The 20,044-nt window shown below is 38.3% G+C and overlaps 2 protein-coding genes and 1 pseudogene across 6 annotated transcripts in view; 1 reads left to right on the top strand and 2 right to left on the bottom strand.

Moving 5' to 3' along the window:
* LOC122079625 (vacuolar-sorting protein BRO1-like) overlaps positions 1 to 13,141 on the bottom strand; it is a 14,705-nt gene extending 1,564 nt beyond the window's left edge. The window contains exons 1-7 of one of the 2 annotated variants that reach the window (XM_042646244.1): positions 12,298 to 13,141; positions 11,046 to 11,906; positions 9,878 to 9,967; positions 8,364 to 8,432; positions 4,090 to 4,230; positions 3,531 to 3,579; positions 427 to 530 (exon numbers count right to left, since the gene is read on the bottom strand). In XM_042646244.1, the coding sequence (XP_042502178.1) occupies positions 427 to 530; positions 3,531 to 3,579; positions 4,090 to 4,230; positions 8,364 to 8,432; positions 9,878 to 9,967; positions 11,046 to 11,906; positions 12,298 to 12,969 (1,986 nt within the window). In that variant the 5' untranslated portion in view covers positions 12,970 to 13,141. Of the gene's footprint in view, positions 1 to 426; positions 531 to 3,530; positions 3,580 to 4,089; positions 4,231 to 8,363; positions 8,433 to 9,877; positions 9,968 to 11,045; positions 11,997 to 12,297 lie in introns of both variants that reach the window. The other variant, XM_042646243.1, reaches the window with a different exon arrangement.
* A 783-nt stretch (positions 13,142 to 13,924) lies between these two features.
* Positions 13,925 to 18,372, top strand: LOC122079965 (sarcoplasmic reticulum histidine-rich calcium-binding protein-like). 4 transcript variants are annotated; one of them, XM_042646778.1, is made up of 4 exons: positions 13,926 to 14,095; positions 14,443 to 14,506; positions 14,615 to 14,749; positions 17,187 to 18,372. In XM_042646778.1, the coding sequence occupies exon 4, from the start codon at positions 17,246 to 17,248 to the stop codon at positions 18,143 to 18,145; it is 900 nt and encodes a 299-aa protein (XP_042502712.1). In that variant the 5' UTR covers positions 13,926 to 14,095; positions 14,443 to 14,506; positions 14,615 to 14,749; positions 17,187 to 17,245; the 3' UTR covers positions 18,146 to 18,372. The 4 variants fall into 4 exon arrangements, with proteins under 4 accessions (XP_042502713.1, XP_042502712.1, XP_042502711.1 ...); XM_042646777.1 differs by having other exon boundaries at positions 14,443 to 14,522; XM_042646779.1 differs by lacking the exon at positions 14,443 to 14,506 and having other exon boundaries at positions 13,925 to 14,095; positions 17,221 to 18,372.
* A 600-nt stretch (positions 18,373 to 18,972) lies between these two features.
* On the bottom strand, positions 18,973 to 19,896 carry LOC122078426 (annotated as a pseudogene).
* Positions 19,897 to 20,044: the final 148 nt, after the last annotated feature.

Raw genomic sequence — 20,044 nt, 5'->3', positions numbered from 1 at the left:
AAAAAAAAAAAAAAAAAAACCACAATAGATCTTTTGATCACCATAAGGAATTCATTTTTCTTATATTTGGGTTAATAATTTAAAGTTTAAGATATTAAGTATAAACAGCCTCTCTGTGAAGTGGGGGTAAGGCTGCATACATTATGACCCTCCCCAGACCCACAGTGGCGAAAGCCGTGTGCATTGGGAACGCCCTTTTATTTAAAAAATCTAAAGTTTTAAGTATCTAAATTTTTGCCACATGACTTTTAGCAGAGTGGCTTTAATCCAAGTGGTTTCAAGTCGAATCTTCTTTACCATGAGATAAGAGAAATTATGCAAGCAAAATTATCCCCACTCCGAGAGAATCACAGTATAAGTAATGCCTATCAAGACATTAAAATATCAAAGGGAAAATAAAATAAATACAGAGGAACAATTTGCTACCTGAAGGGTGACATAAAACTTCAGTCCCTCATTAATGTTCTCCTTTATTTCTCGGTATTTTGCTATGGCAGCTGAAATCTGTTTATAACACTTGCCACGAGATGCTGAAACAGAGATCTTAGAAAATAAGGCACAAAATCTTCTAAATTTTAATCAACATATTAATGTTGGCCCATGGGAACACCAAAAAACTAGGTATAAACTCCAAGAAATTAAGACAATGTTTTCATTGTCAACCAAATTGGAGGAACTTGTAAAAACAAAGTCAACACAAGCAATATACGCTGGTTCAAATGCATCTCAAAACTAGCCTGTATAGGATACCAAAACCCATGAAAACCCTGGGGAACTGAAAACTGACACAGCAAACAAAACCATTACCTTTTTCTATGAACATATGTAAAGCCTGTTAGCAAATGCCAATGGCAACAACCATCACAGAGGAAAATTATACGAAAGAAATCAGGACCAGAATCCTCTTTTGAGAACTGAGTTACGGGCTTCAAAATGGAATATGAGTAGCAACACTTAGCTGAAATGTAATGGATCACATTTAGTTTTATTTTTTTATTTTTAGCAGAGGCTATGGGTTATTTATTATCAGTTATTTCTTTAGTTTATAATTAATAATAATTTAATAAGTTAAGAGGGCTCATTAAGGGTTCCTTTTATACGTTTTGCATTTCTAACATGATACTGTAAGGTTGTAACAACCTTACGTTGTAACCTTGCAGTTAAATAGGCCTACAAGAGTAAATACAAGATAACATAAGGTTTGAAATATGCTAAAGAGTGAAAATCTAAGGGTTAGGACAAGATTATCAGGAGAAAAATCTCAGAAATTGATATCAGAGAGAGAAAGAAACAGGAAAGAAAAGGTATCAGCAATATAAGTATGGGGTTGTGCAAGAAGAAATCCTATCACTAGAAAGTTAGAGCAAAATTTGAAACACCAATATGTCATAGACCAAATACACCACGCGGAAAAGGGGGACAAGTTTTCTCTCGAGCTAATTGGTGGCTTAGAAGGTATAGCTATGGATGTTAAGAAAGAATGGATTCTCGATGAACAAGTATAACTAGCCAGCAGCAACTAATTTGAGTAAGAGAAAATTAATAAAGAACAAATAGAACTGAAGGAGGATTAAAAGGAAATTAACAAAGAATAAAAGAACTCGAACCAGGAACTGAAAATTTGATAAATAAAGAATCTGATCAAGAATATTTATAGAACAAGTAACCACACATCCAGATTCAAGTAAAGAATGCAAAATAGATCCAACAAATATGGTAATTATGGATTAAAAGTGATATATATATATATATATATAACAATGCTACCCGCTTGCATTCCCCATATGCCCAGACGCATGGGGAAGTGGATGTGGGCTGTGAAAAGAATCCCCTGCCCCCGCCTCCACTTTCCCAAGTGTTTGGCATGGGGAACACAAGCGGGTAGTGTTTTCTTTCCCCATATATATATGATATATATATATATATATATATATATATATATAGAAGAAACGTTGCCTCTGATTAAGAGCAATGTCAAACAATCAGGGTTATAAAAAGTAGCCATCTAGCCTAGCCCGAAGGGGGAAAAAAAGCTCTTTCAAATAAAAAGGAGCATACAAAAAAAAGAGGATTGTTTGAACAAACACAAAATTTCATAGTTTAAGTAATCATGACATCTTAATGAGAAATTCATAAAATGGAAGAAAATAATTGAAAACCACAACAGGCTAATGGAGACATCAAGGTGTACAGATGCAAGAAGAAGAAGAAACAGCCATGTTTGTGGCTGGAAGAATAGAAAGAAGAAGAAGAAAGAAAAAGGAGGATGAAAAGGAGGCTCGATCCAGCCTTTCCAGCGCTGGATCGAGTCCCTCTCTTTTTCCAGATTTCAGCAAATCTTGTGGGCCCCATTAGTTGTTAGTTTAGTAGTTTATTTTTAGAATATTCTTTTCCTTGTTAGTCTTTTAATTAATTAGGAAACTACTTTATTAGTTGTTAGTTTTTAGGTAGTCTTTATTTACTTTCCAATTGGCTCTTTTTATTTTTAGTAACTAAGTTTATTATTTATGTAATGGCTTAGGCCACGATGGAATGATGAAAAATTATTGAAAGCAGCCAATGAGCAAACCTCCCCACCCCTCATGATTCTCTCTCTCTCTCTCTCTCTCTCTCTCTCTCAATCTCGTCTTTCTCTCATTCTCTCTATCTCGTCCTCTCTTTCTCGCTATTCTCTCTCATCTCGTCTCTCTCTTTCACTATCTCTGTCCTCTCGGTTGCTGTTACATCTATTGGAGCTACTGAAAAACAATAGTGGAAGACCTTCTCAATCATATAAGCCCATCTGAGCCACTGTTGAACACTTCACCAACAAACTGGGTTTCCTTCATCGATTAAAGTGGACTGCACCTCTGTTTTTTATTTTTATTTTTTGAAAACTTCGGCTTCTTCTTTTCTCCTCAGACCAGGACAGCAACAAGGTAAATAATTAAACTAAACCCCACCCCCCCCACCCCCCCCACCTCCATTAATCCCCTGTTATATGTTGCAACCCATTATCACTGAAACCAGTCCCTGCCCCTTCGTTTATGCCTATTTACCTACTGTTTTAAGTCTTTTCTTCACTGTTATATCTCTAAAACCCTTGCTGATTTTCTATTTTAGTTGGCTGCTAGAGGACATTGATTGTTTGCATATCTTATTTAGTGTTTAGATTGATTTGTGCTGAACCTAACATTCACATGACGTTTGTTCCCTTCCCCATGGCCCCACTTGAAGCTTAAGTAAGTTTTTATGTGTTTTTCCGCTTAGATTGATATTACTCCTGGCTACATGTTGATTTTTCTTTATTTATTGTATGTTGAATCTTGTTTTGCTGAGCATATCTAAATCCCAACCTAACCCCAAGATCCCCCTTAAGTTTGTCTTACCCTAATTGAGTCACTCTTGTAGGGACCTTAGTTGTCTAGGAAATCCCCTACATCACAGGATTTCAGTGAATTCACCAAAATCAAGAGAAGTTGTTCCCATGAAATTTGTCTTGTTGAAAAATAATTGTTTCCATGAAAAGTTCTGGCTACAGAAAATGTTACCTTTGTAGTCTTCAAGATTAAAGACAGCAGAAAACTCATCACTTTGAACCTGGTAACAAAGACAACAAAAAATATCAGTCCTATTACATCTCTTAATCAGAAACAGTTCTTATCTTTTACCATAGCTACAGTGTTTTTTTTTTTTTTTTTTTTTTTTGGGGGGGGGGGGTGGGGGAGGAGAACATTAAGTCATGCAATGAAAATAGAAATCCAATTTGTTGTTAACCCTTTCATATACTCAAAATGTTTCTCAATTAACTATTTATGCATAATGTTCAGGGAGGAAAGTTCTGAAGTGTGTATTTTTTATGTGATCCGCCATCAACCTTCACAGAGTTGATGGCTGACAAACATAAGAGAAGGGAAATTAAACACTAACCGAACATATGATTAAACATTCTCTATAATGAATATAAGAGTCACTGATACATCATACATTTCTCCCGGTAAAATCAAAACAGGAAAGTTTTAACCAGTCCACCAAAGGGTGCAAGTAATAAAACTAACCACATACAAGGGGACAGTCAATTTAAATACCAAGAGAAGGAAATAATGTGACCTGAATCTGCATCAATAATTGTTCTTGTGCCTCAATATTCTGAGTAATTTCCTCAGAGATATGATCATATTTTGCTAGCTCCTTCCTGAAAAGATCTTCATATGACCCAGTAGATGTCATCAATTTGGGTAGAATGTCATCCTGCAAACCAAATACAACAAAAGTATAAAGACCGGAGTAAAGTCACCAGAAACTTAGTAATAGTAACAACAAATTGATAAGCCTCCTTCAATTAAAAATCAGAAGTAGAAACCACTAATAGACATACAAACACACAGAAACAATAAACTTATCCAAAGTTGGCATAGTGAAGAACAGTTTACCTCAACAGGTTTGCTAAAAGTAAGAATTGAGCTCATTTTCAATTAGGAGTTATGAACATGGTTTTCAATCCTTCATCCCAGTGGACAGGAAAAAGGTTCCCGTACAAGAGAGAATGAACCATAGACTATGTCACAGCCATACAGTGCAAACCCAACTCCAATTGGAAGCACATCCAACAACCACAACTGATTTCATAAAAGGGAAACTGCTATAAACTAAAGAGCCTAAATTTCTTTTATCCTTTTTTCCTTATTTTATTTTGTTTTAACAAAAGATTCAGCTTCAATGAAACTTAACAAAATTTCAGGGAATTCAGGTTCCAGATTAACACCAAGAAATACAAAAAGTAATCGGTAAAATATATAGATCAAAATTTTAAGAGAGATATAAATAACAAGTAAAAATACTTTGGCCACAAGTCCAAATTTTTAACTGATAGCCGGTAGTCTTGCCACAAACTTATCTTTTCGAAGAGAGAAACTTAACATTTCAAGTACAAAGACGATAGTCATGATTTTTCCAAGACTACTTCACAGAAAAGATTATATTAGAGCCTGCCATTTTATTCTAGAGAATGAGAAAGTCAACTAGTCATTAAAAAATATCAAATCTCTCAACTAAACATTCTTCTGTGAAGAGGTACGAGAGGATATAAAAACCTTAATTGTAAAATTTGGTTCAGTTCTGAAAATATCAGCCAAAAATTTCGGTATTGGTGCTAGGACCAACATGCTTTGTGGTTGGTTAACCTTTCATTTCAGTTTTCTGAAATTAACGAAATTCAAAAAAAAAAAAATCCTGATTGAGTAATTTCATCCAAAAGAGCTAAAAGAGATAGGAGGACACCTGCAAATCCTCGGAGAAGACAACTATTTCTGATGCATGACTCTGATTTACTGTACGTCAGATTTTGGCTTAACTACAGATATACAATTCTCTTGTTTACCCATTTGAAAGCTAAATTACATGCCTGCCAACATCTAGTCTTGTACAATGCAGTTATATTTTTTTATTATTTTGGATCATTAACCGTACTTATCTTTTCACTTAACTCCAGAGTCCAGTCTTGCATTATAATTCCCTTTTCCATCATACATAGATTGAAAAGAACCAAATTACCGATATATCCAAATATTTCATTTTGTTAACTAAACCTAAATGGCCAAAGATACAAAATTTACAACTAAGATAATACCAGCTCAGAGGACTATCCCCAAAAAGAGTTCAGGGGAATAATCGCTAGACATTGATAAAAAAAGATTCACAAAGGTCATGCTTTTTTCACATAAAAGACATGCTGGGAATCCCACCAAAATCTTTTCTTCCTTCCCATGCAAGTCCAAAAAGAATTCACCAAAAATCTCAGCAAGATCAAGCATTGAAACGCTGGTTGACACCACATGATGCAGTAGAGCTAGCATGGTTGGACCAACATGATCAGATTAGGCAGCCCAAACCAAGACGAACTGGACCTAAACCTTTTCGGTCCAAAGGGGAATGGTAGAGATCCATTTCTAGGTTGGATATGCAATGTAATCTTTTTATTTTATTTGGTTTTATTTTCATAGGAGATAACTATGTAGGTGGTAGTAATAGATTGAGTCCAATTCACTTCCTATTCCTGATAAATTGCTATAGTAGGAGTTTGTTTTCTTTTATGTACGCTAGAAACCATTACGTAGAAGATCTTTTGAGGTATGATGGACATATGCAACGGAGGCCTTTGAATGCTCCAGTGTGGAGCAGTGATTTGATCAAAATAAAGGATCCTAAGAATAAAAAAAAGCTAAAAGCCTAAAAGAGCTAGGAGTAGGCCTCAAATGACTCCAGGAAAAGTGGAGAGGAAACACATGCATAGCTTAGGCTAGTAACAAGTATGTCTTTGAATAGAGCTGATAGAAGGAAAATGATACATGTAGCCGACCCCATTTAGTTGGGATAAGGCTGAGTTTAGTTGATTATGCAGAATAAGATTGTAATGAATAGAATGATTTGAGTCGTAGTTGGAGCCAAAGATTGGCCATACGTTCCTCCTCCCGTCCCTCTTCATCAACCCATCGTTCCCTTGCCTTATTTCTCTTACTGTTTTCTTGCATATTTCTTCAATCTAAGGTAGGAACTACTCCATATTCTCTTTTATTCCTCATTTCTCTTTCGTATTCTCTTCCCTTACTCTATTTATTGTTCTTTATTTTCTCTTTCCCCGCTTGATAACGTTCCTGTTACTAGCAATAAAACAGAAACACACGGAATAGTTCAAAGACTTAGCTACCTCACCAGTTTGGACTGAGACTTGGTGCAAAAACCCTCCTCACTTGGGCTATCAGAACCCAAGAAGAAGACCAGATCTAAAGTTCCCTCTGTTGTTATAAGCAACAGGAACCTGGTTATCCTTCTTTCGCCAGGTTCAAGTTCAGTAGTTAAAATCTTTGTGTTTTTTTTCCTCTTTGCTGTAATCTTGGATGCTCATTGGTCGCATTTAGGCAAGGATTAAAATATCGGTATCTGTCGCCATATTAGTTGGGTCATTTCAAGAGACAATATCGGAGATACGCACAAAAATGGACAAAATACACATGGAAATACACTTTGGCAGTACAATTTTTTTTTAAATATATATTAAAAAAAAAAACCCAGTATAGATAAGCAATATATAACATGTATCGGTATTTGTCACCATATCAGTTGGGTCATTTCAAGAGACGTATTGGAGACATGCACAAAAATGGACAAAATACACATGGAAATACACTTTTGCATAAAAAAAAAAATTATAAATAAGAAACATATAACATGCATCATGCATAAACACGAATAGAACACGGTATTGAGAGACGAGTGCATTAAATTGAAATTGTTATAAGGGATGAGGTCTCTTATATGTAGTAATAGTCTATTGTCGACTTTCTGAGAAAATTTAAAATCTATGAACAAATTGATGCAATAATTCTTGTTTGATGTAATGTTTTAGTTTGTTTTACCTAAATCCACTCAAATATAGCAAAAACAAGAAGCAGAACAAAGATTTGCAAAAAAAAGTTTGAGTTTTTCAACTCACCTGTTTTGTGCTATCTTTAGCTTCAATGGATAATTTTTTATATTTCAATCCTATAAAACATCAGTATGATTGTAGATTTTGAATTTTTATGAATGATTCAAAGCCCCAAGTCCAAGAAATGAAAGGGAGATCGATTGTGCAGTTGTGCTTCAACTTTTGGAAACTTAAGTACCGCTAGTGAAAAGAACAAGCTCTATTTCGAAAGTGGAATGGGTTATGGAGATATGTATCTTAAGTATAGGTACATATTGGTGTGTATCGCTCGATAAGTAAGGACACACTTCATTTTTAAAATAGTGTATCATATCGGTCTATATCGTATTGGCATCGACTGATAATGGAGAGGCAGAATCAGAAATGGTAATCAAACTGCAGTGAAACAATCATATAGAGCAGTATACATCATCCTGGATGCAGCAGTTCTACCTAAAACTGAGTTCGAATAAACACACCTGAGCCAAACTTTACCCCACTCACTCAGGCCTCAGATCCAACTCAACTTGGACTCTTGCCAATAATATTTCTGGTTTATACCAGGCTCATTCTCAGTTTAAATAAAAATCAACCAGAAAACCTTATCTCAATAACTAGAGAAAAAGTGTGATGAAAGTTAATCTTGAAAGCCCTTCCGACTGAAATCAAGCTTCTTTTTGACAGCACTACGTGCAAGATATACACAACTCCATCTTTGCAGATTATGGAGAAGAAAAAAACAGTTGGACATGTGAAGTAGCATGAGGAGAGATGGTCACAAAAGAGGAGTCGTGATTACAGACAATAACAAAGCTTCATGCACTTAAAACATGGCATACATATTTGCAGAAAAAAAATGGCCATCCAGAACATGGAAATCAGAATATAAGAAACAATCTCAATCACATATCAACTGTACCTTCCTTTTCATCTCTTTAAGCATGTCTTCAAGACCAGCCCTTTGTGCACCTAGAGTCTCCAATTGCCTCTGCAGGGATCAGCATGTCTCAGCAAAAGATTTACAGTAGTTCAAGACCCTATAATATAATAAAAACATCACTAATAAAAAGGTTCCCAAAATTCCTTTTAGTAGAACATTAATCCTTTCCCTGTTTTGCATATATCTTTCTTATGCAGAAAGAAAGCTAAGAAATAATAAAGCATCAACTGAATTTAAAGAGAAAAAAAAGAAAGGATTCCTTATGTCCAAGTTCAATTAAAATTCAAAGGAGATGATGTAAAGCATCTGCTTTCTTTTTACTCTCCTAGTCTGTTCATGAGTTGCAACCACTGCTTCCTACCTTGGATGTTGTTCCCCAACTGTACAAAAGGGGGGGGGGGGACACCTGTATGCATGAATGCGCATAACAAGCTGAAAGAAAACATTTTTTCTTTTTTCTTTTTTTGGGATTAAAGAAACAGAGATATTACATGTTGTGCAGACATAACCAAAAAGAAGGAAAGTGCAAATCTAGGGTTAGTGTCAATCAATAAGTTGGAAGAACTTTGTAAGCATATCTTCGATATAGAAATCGAGGATAATCTAATTGGAACAAGTTTCAACAATAAATCCAAAAGGAAAATTTGTTGGGGTTGGTAAAAGCTTTTCAACCAAAAATGTGTCACGCACAAATCAACCGTTCCAATGCTACTTGGATGGAAAGAAATCACAAAAGGTATAGTACAGAGAAGTAACATTACAGGAGACATCATAACAACTAGGTAGGCATGTATGCTAAACAAAAGCAGTAGATAATAAATATTAATTAATAGCTTAGAACATTGAAAGGATATGCATAGTCTCGGCCTTGTCCCAAGTATGACCTTGGATAGAGCCTATTGGAAGGCTAGGATCCATGTTGCTGACCCATTTAGCTAAGATTCTCCTGTCTTGTTGGGCTGTGTGCCTCTTTCCTCTTACTCTCATCTACATACTCTCAGCTCCCCTTTCTCATCTTTCATCTTTTCATCCCACCCTTCCCCCCCTTTTTTCTATTTGGACACTTTTTTCTCTATTTTGTTTTGCTTGGATCCATGTAGCTAACCCATTAAGTTGGGATAAGGCTGAGTTTGTTGTTAGAACATTGCTAGCTGATTATGGAGAACATAAATATCCATAACAGTTCACAATTAATTTATGCACAAGCATGGGGGCATATGAATATACCAACAATCTACACTTTGGAATACTGGAATAACCTTCATTCAAAGTTCAAACAATGGAAGGCATCTAGACATGTAAAATACTCAAAAGAAGCAGTTTGACTATTCATTTGAATGTAAAACAGTTGTATATTATAATTTAGAGAATATCAGTTATATAAGCTAAAAAAATTAAAAGAGGAGAAAAAAAATAAAAGGAACAGCCAACTGATCATTAAGAAACAATCATATAACAGTTAAAGTTGGCATAGTCTTAAAAGATCAAATTACCAAGCTGTGCTTCAGGGTTCCCACAATGGCATCCTCGTTGGCATTCAAAGACATTATTGGCTTCGCCAGAGTTGGAAGGGCAGACTCTATCTGATGCAGTGAAGAATCCAAATAAGATGGGTTAGGAAATCCCGAACTTCCAAGGATATATATATTGCACCAAAATGAATCTGAATTTACTCTATGGATTATTCCTAAAGTCAGATCAGCAAGATAAGGTGTAGCTCAAACCACAAAGCACGTCAAAGAATGCTAGTTTTTCAAAAGAAAATCCCAGTTACAATTATCTAGAAAATAAAGTAATAAAAGGAGCATTCCAGTTAAGGGGCACAATCTACTTTGTTAGGTCAAAGAAAGGGTGGGGGAAAGGAGGAATTGTTAAACAATGTAACCAGAGAGGAGGAAAGAAGTTCCACAAGGCAAAAGCAAGTTCTAAAAGAACTGTAAAATAACAAAGAAAACAATGAGTACTTCCATAATCGAGAGAAATATCAATAAGAAAAAGACAGATTTTGAGTAGCTAAGATGGATAGTGAGGAAAAGAAAAGAATTTATGATTTTTAGCAAGTGGGAGTAACAGAGAATGGGTGCTTCATTGATATTCTCTAATAGATAATTCAAGTCCCAAGAGGGGTCCGAAATGAACTTGGCAAGAGAGGCAAGAAAAGGACTCAAGTATTCAGGCAAAAAGAAGAAAGATGGATACAGATTCTGTAAGATGAGAGTCGCAGAATTATTTTCTCATTGAAACGACAAAATAAATATATAAGTAAAGTCATAGCACCAAAACTATAATAAATCCGAGGTCCATTCTTGGTCCAGTTTGATGGCTGAAGTAGAGAACCAGACTTGCACCAAAATTGGGCTATCTTGGGTTGGTTCAATGAGACAGAATTAATGGCCTCAACTTCTGTCTGAAGGCTGAACTAGTACAGGGGAACCCTCAAGGCAGGCCCTAAAGAGAAGGGCTTCCGATTCCGTATGACAACAGAACAAGCATTCGCTGGATGGCCAAACATTGAATGAAATGTTGGCATGGGGTTTTGGCAATTTCAATTCTATTTTCAGTCTTTTTCAATTGAAATTACTGAACCAGGTTTGGTTATTTGACTAAAAAGCTCGATCTTAAGGAACAAAAATTTAGTATTAAGTAAAAAAAAAAACATACCGGCCGTCGATCAAGGATTGACATAAGGACCGAATGATCACTCACGGCACGTTCAATCCGTGAATCACTCTCTGTAGCTTGCTTAAGGTTAGCAGCGAATCTGTTCAGGCGATCCTGCAAGTTCTTTGTTAGAGTGGTGGACTGAGGTCGAGTCCATCGTGTCCCAAATTGACTACGAAATTGAGCATCTTCTCTTGCTTCGTTCTGCAATTGCTCTTCAGTCTGGACCAGCAATTCATGGTTCACCCTTCTCAAATCCCTAAGTTGCTGCAACTCAGCTTCCAAACCAACTGGTCCCCCACTGATCTGCACTGCCTCAACATCTTCTTTAAGATCCATTGGTAGAGTAATATTCCCTTCCAATGCAAGAATGGAATCAGGCAGGTCCATTTCCTTCAGCCTTACCCGAGCGATCTCACTCCCTTGCTGCAATTTCTCAGCTTGCATCCGAATGATGTCATCAACCATTTCAGTATACCTTGATAAAGCCTTCGCACTGCTGTCAGGAACAAGACTCGCAAATAACTTCTCTTTGCTCGCATCCAAGATGTCAGTCATCGGTGTGGACTTGACCAGTGTAGCAGCTGGAAGAGGTGGTAAGGTATTAGCTCCAGGAACCCTCATTAGATATACTCGATCATTCTCCTTCAATGCCCTCTCAAGATTGCGATTGATATTAGCTTCTAACCTATTTATTGCATCTACAAGTTGTGCAGCAACTCCTTTAGTCGATTTCTTGGCATCCGCCAATGTGCTAATCCCACTCCTTAGCCGTGCAATTTCCTCAGCAATCTCTTCTTTCTCATGCAATTCCAAGCCATAGCGGTAGCAAGCTTCAGCATAGAACTGAGCGGCCTTCAGCTGTACATGTGATATCCAAGTACGGTCAAAATGCTGGTTCAAAGGAGCAACGTTTAAGGCAGCAAAAGCTTCTTCATAGTAAAGTCCAACCTGCAATTACTCCTCATACAACCGACTCATTTCAGAATAAAATACAGAGATTAAGAGTAAGCACAAAGGAGAATCATTTAAAAAAAAAAAAAAATTCCATATGTGATTGCTTGGATTCATGGTGAGACTATTAACACAATTTCAATCATTCAATTGAAGGGAAACTTCCATTATATTTTTTGGAATAAGTGTTCCAATCCAACCCAAAATTTCAATTTCCTTACTTGTCGAATAATGATTCAGCCCAAAGTTTGATGAACTATCTCCGTGGGAGAAAGAGAATAAGAATTTACTGCCTCACCTGCCTGGATATCTTGGAGCAAAGACCAGGCGATTTGCCTTCCGCGGTAACCTTCTCAAATACACACTCCTGGGCTTGAGCAAGCATAAGCCTCTCTAGCATTCCGGCGCACTCAGCAGAGATATCAAGCGTCGATTGCCCAATTGAAGCTTTCATCGACGCGTTGTCCCTTAGGAACGCAAAGGCCCCAGCGGATGCCATAAAGGAGTGAGCAGCCTGCATCCGACTACTTGGAGTGGATCGATCAGCAGCAAGGGCGATTTGGCTATTGACAGCGCCGAGATTGAAGAGCACAGCAGCCTTCTCCAAGTGGATATTCTGCTGCGAGGCCTTGTTTTTATTCTTGAAGGCGTCGAACCAGGTGAAAGTAATGGTGTTGATGTGTTCTTTATCGGGAGAGATAGGGAAGCGAGACTCCATGACACAAAGGGCCTTGTAGTATTTCTGAAGGAGGTTGCGGCGAACGTCGGGCGAGTCGGAGGTGCGTTCGAGCTCAGACCTCATCTGCTTCACATCTTGGAGGTCATCTTCGAGGTGCTGAGCTTCGCGTTCGGAGTAGTTGAAGGCAATGAATTGGCAAAGGGGACGGTAGATCTCAACGGAATTGGTTTTCTTCTCGTGAATCGCAAGCATCACGTTCGCCGCCGCTGACGACGACGCCGGAGCAGCCATGTTGGCTTCACAAACGAACAGAACCCTTCAGATTGAAGATTGCTGCAAACGATGTGAACAGTTTGGAAATGGAGCAGAGGAAAAATTTGTCTGAAACCGATCAATTAATACGGGAATCTTCCATAATTTCCATACTCCCCCCACCTACTAGTTTCGCGGGTTTCGCCGAAGCAACGGATTCCTTATGCTTCGTTTGGTTGTAAAGAAAATAAAGAATATCTAAATTAGAAGGAAAATATTTAGGAGCTCTTCTGAAACATACCACACAGCCAGCGCTCCCGACAAGGTCAATACTTAATAGGATGGAGGAAAGTGTTAGGAGGAGAATGACTGTTAGTTATGTGGGAAGGCATGGGACATAATCCTCACACTATTGTCTTGGAGATTGTTTATTTTTTAAAATAAAAAATATATATATATATATAAGACTAAACTTGATGGAAATAGAATTATCTCGCTGTGACTTTGTTTTGGTGCTAGTAACTAGAAAGGTTTTTTTTAAGACTGTTAGTTATGTGTGAAGGCATGGGACATAATCCCCACACTATTGTCTTGGAGATTTTTTATTTTTTAAAATGAAAAAAATATATATATAAGACTAAACTTGATGGAAATGGAATTCTCACATCGATACTTTGTGTAGGTAGTAATTAGAAAGTTTTTTTTTTTTAATTTTTATTTTATTATCAGTAATTCACACCCAAACTTAACTTAAGGAAGAAGAAATGACCGACCCATTCCAACAAAAAAAAATGAAATGACCGACCGAACCTGCAATCCCCTATTGATGTTCTTACATTCGTTGTGATTGGTCCTTGCACCCACGTAGGACCACGCTACCAGGCAGATGAGAACCCTCATGCCTTTGAAAAATTGCTTTATTTAAGCGCGCAGTGACTTCTAGAAGAGGCTGATTGCGCAATACGCATACGTTAACTTTCGCACATCTATATATATATCAAGGGGCCGAAAATGTAATGGTCTAATTTGGTGCAGGGGAGCCGACGGAGACTTGACACGGAAGTGTCAGTGGACGAGAGAGAGAGAGAGAGAGGGAGAGGCAGCGCCATTATTACGTTTGGAGCCCCTTTGAGCTCCTGCACAGTTCCGGACCTCCCTAACTCAGGTAGAGATTAGGGTTTTTCAGCCCTTTGAAAACATTATCTCGTTTTCGTTTTCATGCTTTGATGTTGTTTTGAATCCCTCGTCGATTGCTTCTTTGCGTGTTCTTTGAAGTTCAAATTTTCCACGCATTTTTTCGTGCGATATTTCCTGGAGAATGAAATTTATTCTACGCTTATCCGTTTTGTTTCTTGTCGGTGTTTTACCTAATAGGGTTTGTGATTCTCGATTTTTCAGTCAAAATGCCTCTTTTTGTTCCGTCCGATTTGTTCTCTTTCTATGTTATGTCGGGTTAAAGTGAGTTAACGAGGGCATACTGAAATTTATTGTTTATATTTGATCCTTTATCAGGCTTTGGAGCTTACTAAAGTTAGGGCGTTTTAGGGTTCTGACTTCGAATAATCAGTTTTATTTTGTGCGTATTATTCTTAGTAAGTTTTTTAATTGCCTGCTTGGACTTTTTCTTTTTCCTAACGTAGTACTGATTTATCTCCTGTTATTTTCCTTTGTGCTGACTTTTAAGGTTTAAGATTTTCCCGGGGAGAAGGAGAAGGCTTCACCTTTTGGTTGGCTTCGAGGCAGAGGCAGAGGCAGAGGCAGAGGCGGTCTGTTGACTCTGTGGTCGTGGGTCGCAGACTCACAGGCTTTTTCGTATAAGGTAAGAAGGCTGGATGAAGTTTCGTGGGTTGTTGATTACTTTTTTTCCTTTTTTGTCTTTTGGTTTTATTTTTCTGGGGTGTAGGTTATGTTGATGAAATTGGTTTTATAACTGCAAATTGTGTGTTGTGCAGCGTTCATATCTTGTTGACAAGACCTCCTGGTGAGTGTGGGCTTAGTGCACGAAAACATCACCAACTGCGCTAGGCAGTTGTTGTCGAGCTAAATCTCTGTCCACCTATTTGTTGAACTCGTGTTAACTATATCAGGACTCGAGAGAATGGATGGGTTTTATGAATAGTATGATAGTGGAATATATAAATTCGTTTGCACCTTGGTTATAACAATATTTTCCTATATGCATATGAATGTGTCAAAGCACGTCAGAAGATACCATAGTCACAAATCAATTGTAATAATGGTTTAGATAATAATTTATGAAGACATATTGAGATTATAGTTGAGTACAAGATAACAACTTGTGAGATACATTAGGGCATGGTCGCATGGAGCAGGTAGGAGGTAAACAAAACTAGACTAAAGCTCAGCGAGGATAACCATGAGAAGTTCAAAACTGGTTAAAGATTGAGAAAACAAAGGGGAATGCAGCAAATAATTTATATCTTTCCCTTACTGTAAGGACTTGATTAAGTTGGGGTAGGTGAAAGCTCATCTTGAAGGCATGAGGATCTTTTTCTTGTTACGAGGAGTCATTAATGAAGGGTTATTTGAGCAGGTGTTACTGCAAATTGGAAGTTTAATGTGTTTTTCTTCCTTTAGGAGCTTGTATAAGTTTTTCAAAGCAATGGGGAAACCAGCATTGGTGGAAGCAGTCAGGATCTATATACATGGAATCATTTGAGATGTATATAGCTTTGCATATGCAATGCTAATGATGCTAAGTGGTGGAGGTGTCAGCTCTAATTATCTCTATACTAGAAGAAAGGAGGGGGGGGGGGGGGGGGGGGGGGGAGCTAATTGCGAAGCACCCGCTAGAAGGAAGGAGGAGACTCTCCCCAAATGGGTTTCTTGGTAAGCATCAGTTTGTCTAGGTGTCAAAGAAAATTATTATGATTGCAAGGTTCTCTTCATCTCCTTGTATAGGTGAGGGTAGGGGAAGAAAACTTGTACGTCATGTGTAGGATGTGCACCAAAAGCTTTCTATGTACGCCTTTGTCAAATATACTGCCTTTTGTGTGTGTCGTCCCTCTTTTCTTCCGTTCTATTTAATATTATTGTTGTTGCTGACATGCAATTAAGGGAGAGAGGAATCATTTTAATGAGAAAAGAAGCTAGATAATAATTACATCTCTATAGAGAAATATTGTAAGAAATTAGAGAAGGTTTCTTCTATTGTGTTAGAATTGTTCTTTCCTAGTAGAACATTTATTTTTTTGTTCTCTCTCCCTCTTTGTTATATCCTTGTATTCTGGTTGATTGTCTACATCTTATATGATCTTAGTTTGACTTTTTTATCATGAGGCTAAATCCATTTGATGATGAGATAAATGGTGAGCTAAGTATGAGAAATGTGGGAGGTCAAGGTAGGGAGTTGGGTTACATCAAGGATCAGGTTTAAGCCTTTATTTGTTTGCGCTTATCATGGATGATTTAATCAGTAACATTCAGGATGAGGTTCCGTGGTGTATGCATTTTGCTGACAACATTGTTTTGGTGGATGAGAAAATAGCGGGGATTTATGTTGAGTTGGAGTTATGGAGATCAACTTTGGAATCAAGTGATTTTAAGATAAATAAAACAAAGATGGAGTATATGGTGCATAACTTTGGTTGCACTATGACGGATAATGATTTTGTGATACTTAGGGTGAGAGAGAGATTTAGATATTTGGGGCAAACATAAACAAGATGGGTGATGTAGAGGATGATGTTTCACAGAGAATTAAAGTATAATGAATGAAGTGGAGAGGTGCATTTGGAGTGTTGTGTGGCTAATGACCTAGAAGAAGTGAGGAAATACATGCAGAGTCTAGGTCACTACTTTAGTATGACCTCAAATAGAACTGTTTGAAAGGCAAAGATTCATGTAGTGAACCCATTTAGGTAGCATGCTTCAGAGGTATTGCTGTGTTCCTTTTTTTCTTTTTACTGTTATTTATTTTTCCCTCTCACGAATCTATGTAGCTGACCCTATTTAGTTGGGAAAAGGCTTAGTTGTTGTGTTGTTGGTGGTGAGATAATTGCCTATTTAGTTATTCCATTTGGCATACATTGAAGTTGCTGTTTGCCTTTCTCTTTTCTCGCTTTTGATAATATATATTCCCTGTTGCTTCAGACACTTCACAATGTAGGATTTTTTATATTAGACTGGATGATGATAAAGACTGTTGATAGTTTTAGTTCACAGATGAATTTATGTTGATCTTTGTATTCCAGGATTTGATGGAAGAACTAACATTGTTTTTTCTCTTCTGTGAGATGTACTTCCGGTCATCATCTTACCAAAATGCAGGTATTGAGCTGGTTTTGGAATTCAAATGGATTGCAAGAAGTTCATCCAGTTGGTTGAGGAGAAAAAGAAGAGGATTCTGGAGAAGAAGGAAGCCCCCTTGAAATGGGAACAGAAGCTAGAAGCTGCTGCAAAGGCAAAAGCTGATGCTGAAGCAAAACAGAAGCAGCTGAAAGTTGCAAAGCACAAGGGAAAATCCGCATCATCTGATGATGATGACAGTGATAGTGATGCAGGGAGGACAGCAAAAAGGACTCACAGGAAGCATGGCCACTCTGATTCATCTGGTGAGAATGAGAGAATGAAAGATAAGAAATTCAGGCGAAGGTCAAAGAAGCATTCTACAAGATCAGAGGAGGATAGCAGTAGTGATGATTATGAGAGTGGGTCAGAGGAAGATAACAGGAAGAAGCGAGGTCACAAGAGGAGGCATAGGCACCACCACAGTTCGAGGTGCAGTTTAAGTGAATCAGAATCTAGTGATGAGAGTGAGGTAGAGCATGCTAGGCAAAGTCATGCTAGGCACCACAAGCATCATCGCCGATCCAGTGATTATTCTGATTCTGATGGTAACAAACGTCGACATGAAAGGCGCCACAAGCGCCATAACAGATCCAGTTTAGACGATTCTAGCTCTTCGGAATCCGAGCATAAGCGAGAGAGGAGCCGGTACATGGGGAAATCATCAGATGACAACCATGATGAATTAGGTAAACCAAAGAAGCATAAGGAATGGAATCAATTGCATGGTCACCATCACCGTCATCATCACCACCATCACCACAACCTTATCCATCGTACGAATGACAGTTGTGACCATCAACCGCATCATTTGCTAGAACAGAAAGAAAAACATTTGGAGAATGGACAGCGCAGGGAGCATTTGGACATGGTGAATGGGATTATCAACAATGGTACAGATCCGTAGTGATGGTTGAAAACGGTGATACACCTGCTGACGATGAATTTGATTCAAACTCGTTATTTTTGTTTTTTGTTAGGTTAACCTCATTGCTCTATCAAAAAAAAAATCTCGTTGTTTCTGGGTGCTTGACGTGGATAGCAACTGCCAGCTAGAATGGATTTAAACTGAATTCAGATTTCTTTCATTCTTTAACCTTAATGACATTTTTTATGCTGTTCTACATTCTTCCACATATCACTCCAGTTGAAATCTGAAATTTGATTCACAAAGCCCAGATGGGACATTGCATTTGCGATCTAATTCTAGTCTTAATTTAATCATAATCCACTTTACCAAAATTCAGATACAGGTGGGACAGGCAGGAGGCATTGGGATACGCATAGGTAAAAGCCACCTTTAGCTACTATGATAGATTGATTGTTTTTCTTGGTAGAAATGATAGATTGATAGTTGAATTAATCAGGTAACTGTAAGGTTCATATCTCTGCCCCCCCCCCCCCCGGGCGGCCCTTTTCTACCTGTCCTTGGACTCCTGGGAAGAAATGATGGGTGGATACTTGGGGCCCGTTCAATAACGGTGCGTTTCGGCTGTTTATGTGGTTTTCTGTTTCAAAAAACAGAAAAAAGGGAACAAAAGCGTTTGGTAAACCCGTTTCGTTTCACATATTTCTAGGAATAGAAATAGAATTTTTTTTGGATTTATGGTTGAAGAACCAATTTTAACAAAACAACTTTAACACGTTTTGCCATTTTGGGAAACAATTTTCACTCAAAAACACACCCACCCTCGATAAAAAATTGAGCTTCCTAGTTTGAAAGAGGAACCCATCAGAAGAGGTGATAGAGGAACTTGTACACCTCCTCCCACCTCCGACTACATCCACAAACCGACGAATTCAAATATTTCTTCAAACCCTGAGAATCTGTAGCTTGATGGAGTAGGCAATGGCAACCCAATCGGGCTGGGACGAGGACCACTGCAGTTGCTCTATCTCGGCCCCAACAGTGTAAGTGAGGATGGGATCGAGGAGAGATCCCAAATCAAGGCCTGGGAGTTGTCGCCGGTAGTGCAGATGTGGCAAGAGCTATGCGAGGCCCAGGCAATGGTGTTGATGTTGGCTTGGTGCCTCTGTAGCTCGACTACAGGGAGGGTGGGGAAGCAGATGTCCAGGACGACGACTTTGACGCTCTCCATGATGATGGTGGCCATGCACCTAGGGTCCTGCTTGTCCTAGCCCAGGCAGACAAGAGGGGTGTCGGGTTCGGAGCTCTCGTAGATGATGGTGGAGTGCTCCTTGTCGCACAGATCGAAAACCCTAACACAGCCGTCGACGGAGACAGGCGACACCAACGCCTCCCTAGGTGATGTCATAGACCTCCTTGTCGTGAGCGATGAGCTGGGTGTCGACGGCCTCACACTCGATGTCCCAAATGGTGCAGGTGGTGTCGATGCTAGAGGTGCCGATGCGTTTGGTGAACGAAAACATCATCGCTACCATCATCGGGAGCAATGAACCCAAAACCCTTTTGCCCATTGAACCACTTCACAACCCCCGTCGATCTCTTGTCTTCCGCCATTTCTAAACTCAACCGAAAGCTTCTTCCCACAACTCTTTTAACTTTTAAACCCTAACATAATGGCAAAGAACGAATAGAATTTGGGGTCTATGGTGAAGAAATTCATGGAGAGGGGAGAGGAGAGTTGCAGAGGTTAGTAGAGAAGAGAAGCGAAAACATTTCCAGAAACAGGTTCTATCAAAAAATTTATGCTTATCTTTTCTTGACACAGAAACCGCAGAAACATTATCAAACGGGCCCTTAGGTCTATAACGTCCTATTTTTTTGGCCAATACTTGGATCTATAACATCACAGATCTATGGAGTTTAAATTTGAAGGAAAGG

Source organism: Macadamia integrifolia, chromosome 5, assembly GCF_013358625.1.
Source record: "Macadamia integrifolia cultivar HAES 741 chromosome 5, SCU_Mint_v3, whole genome shotgun sequence".
In the NCBI taxonomy this organism is placed as follows: Eukaryota; Viridiplantae; Streptophyta; class Magnoliopsida; order Proteales; family Proteaceae; genus Macadamia; species Macadamia integrifolia.
The sequence above is the reverse complement of the archived record's forward strand: the minus strand, read 5'-3'. Positions and strand labels throughout refer to the sequence as shown.

Coding starts and splice junctions, on each gene's coding strand:
- LOC122079965 (XM_042646779.1), top strand. CDS start 17,246: ATGGATTGCAAGAAGTTCATCCAGTTGGTTGAGGAGAAAAAGAAGAGG.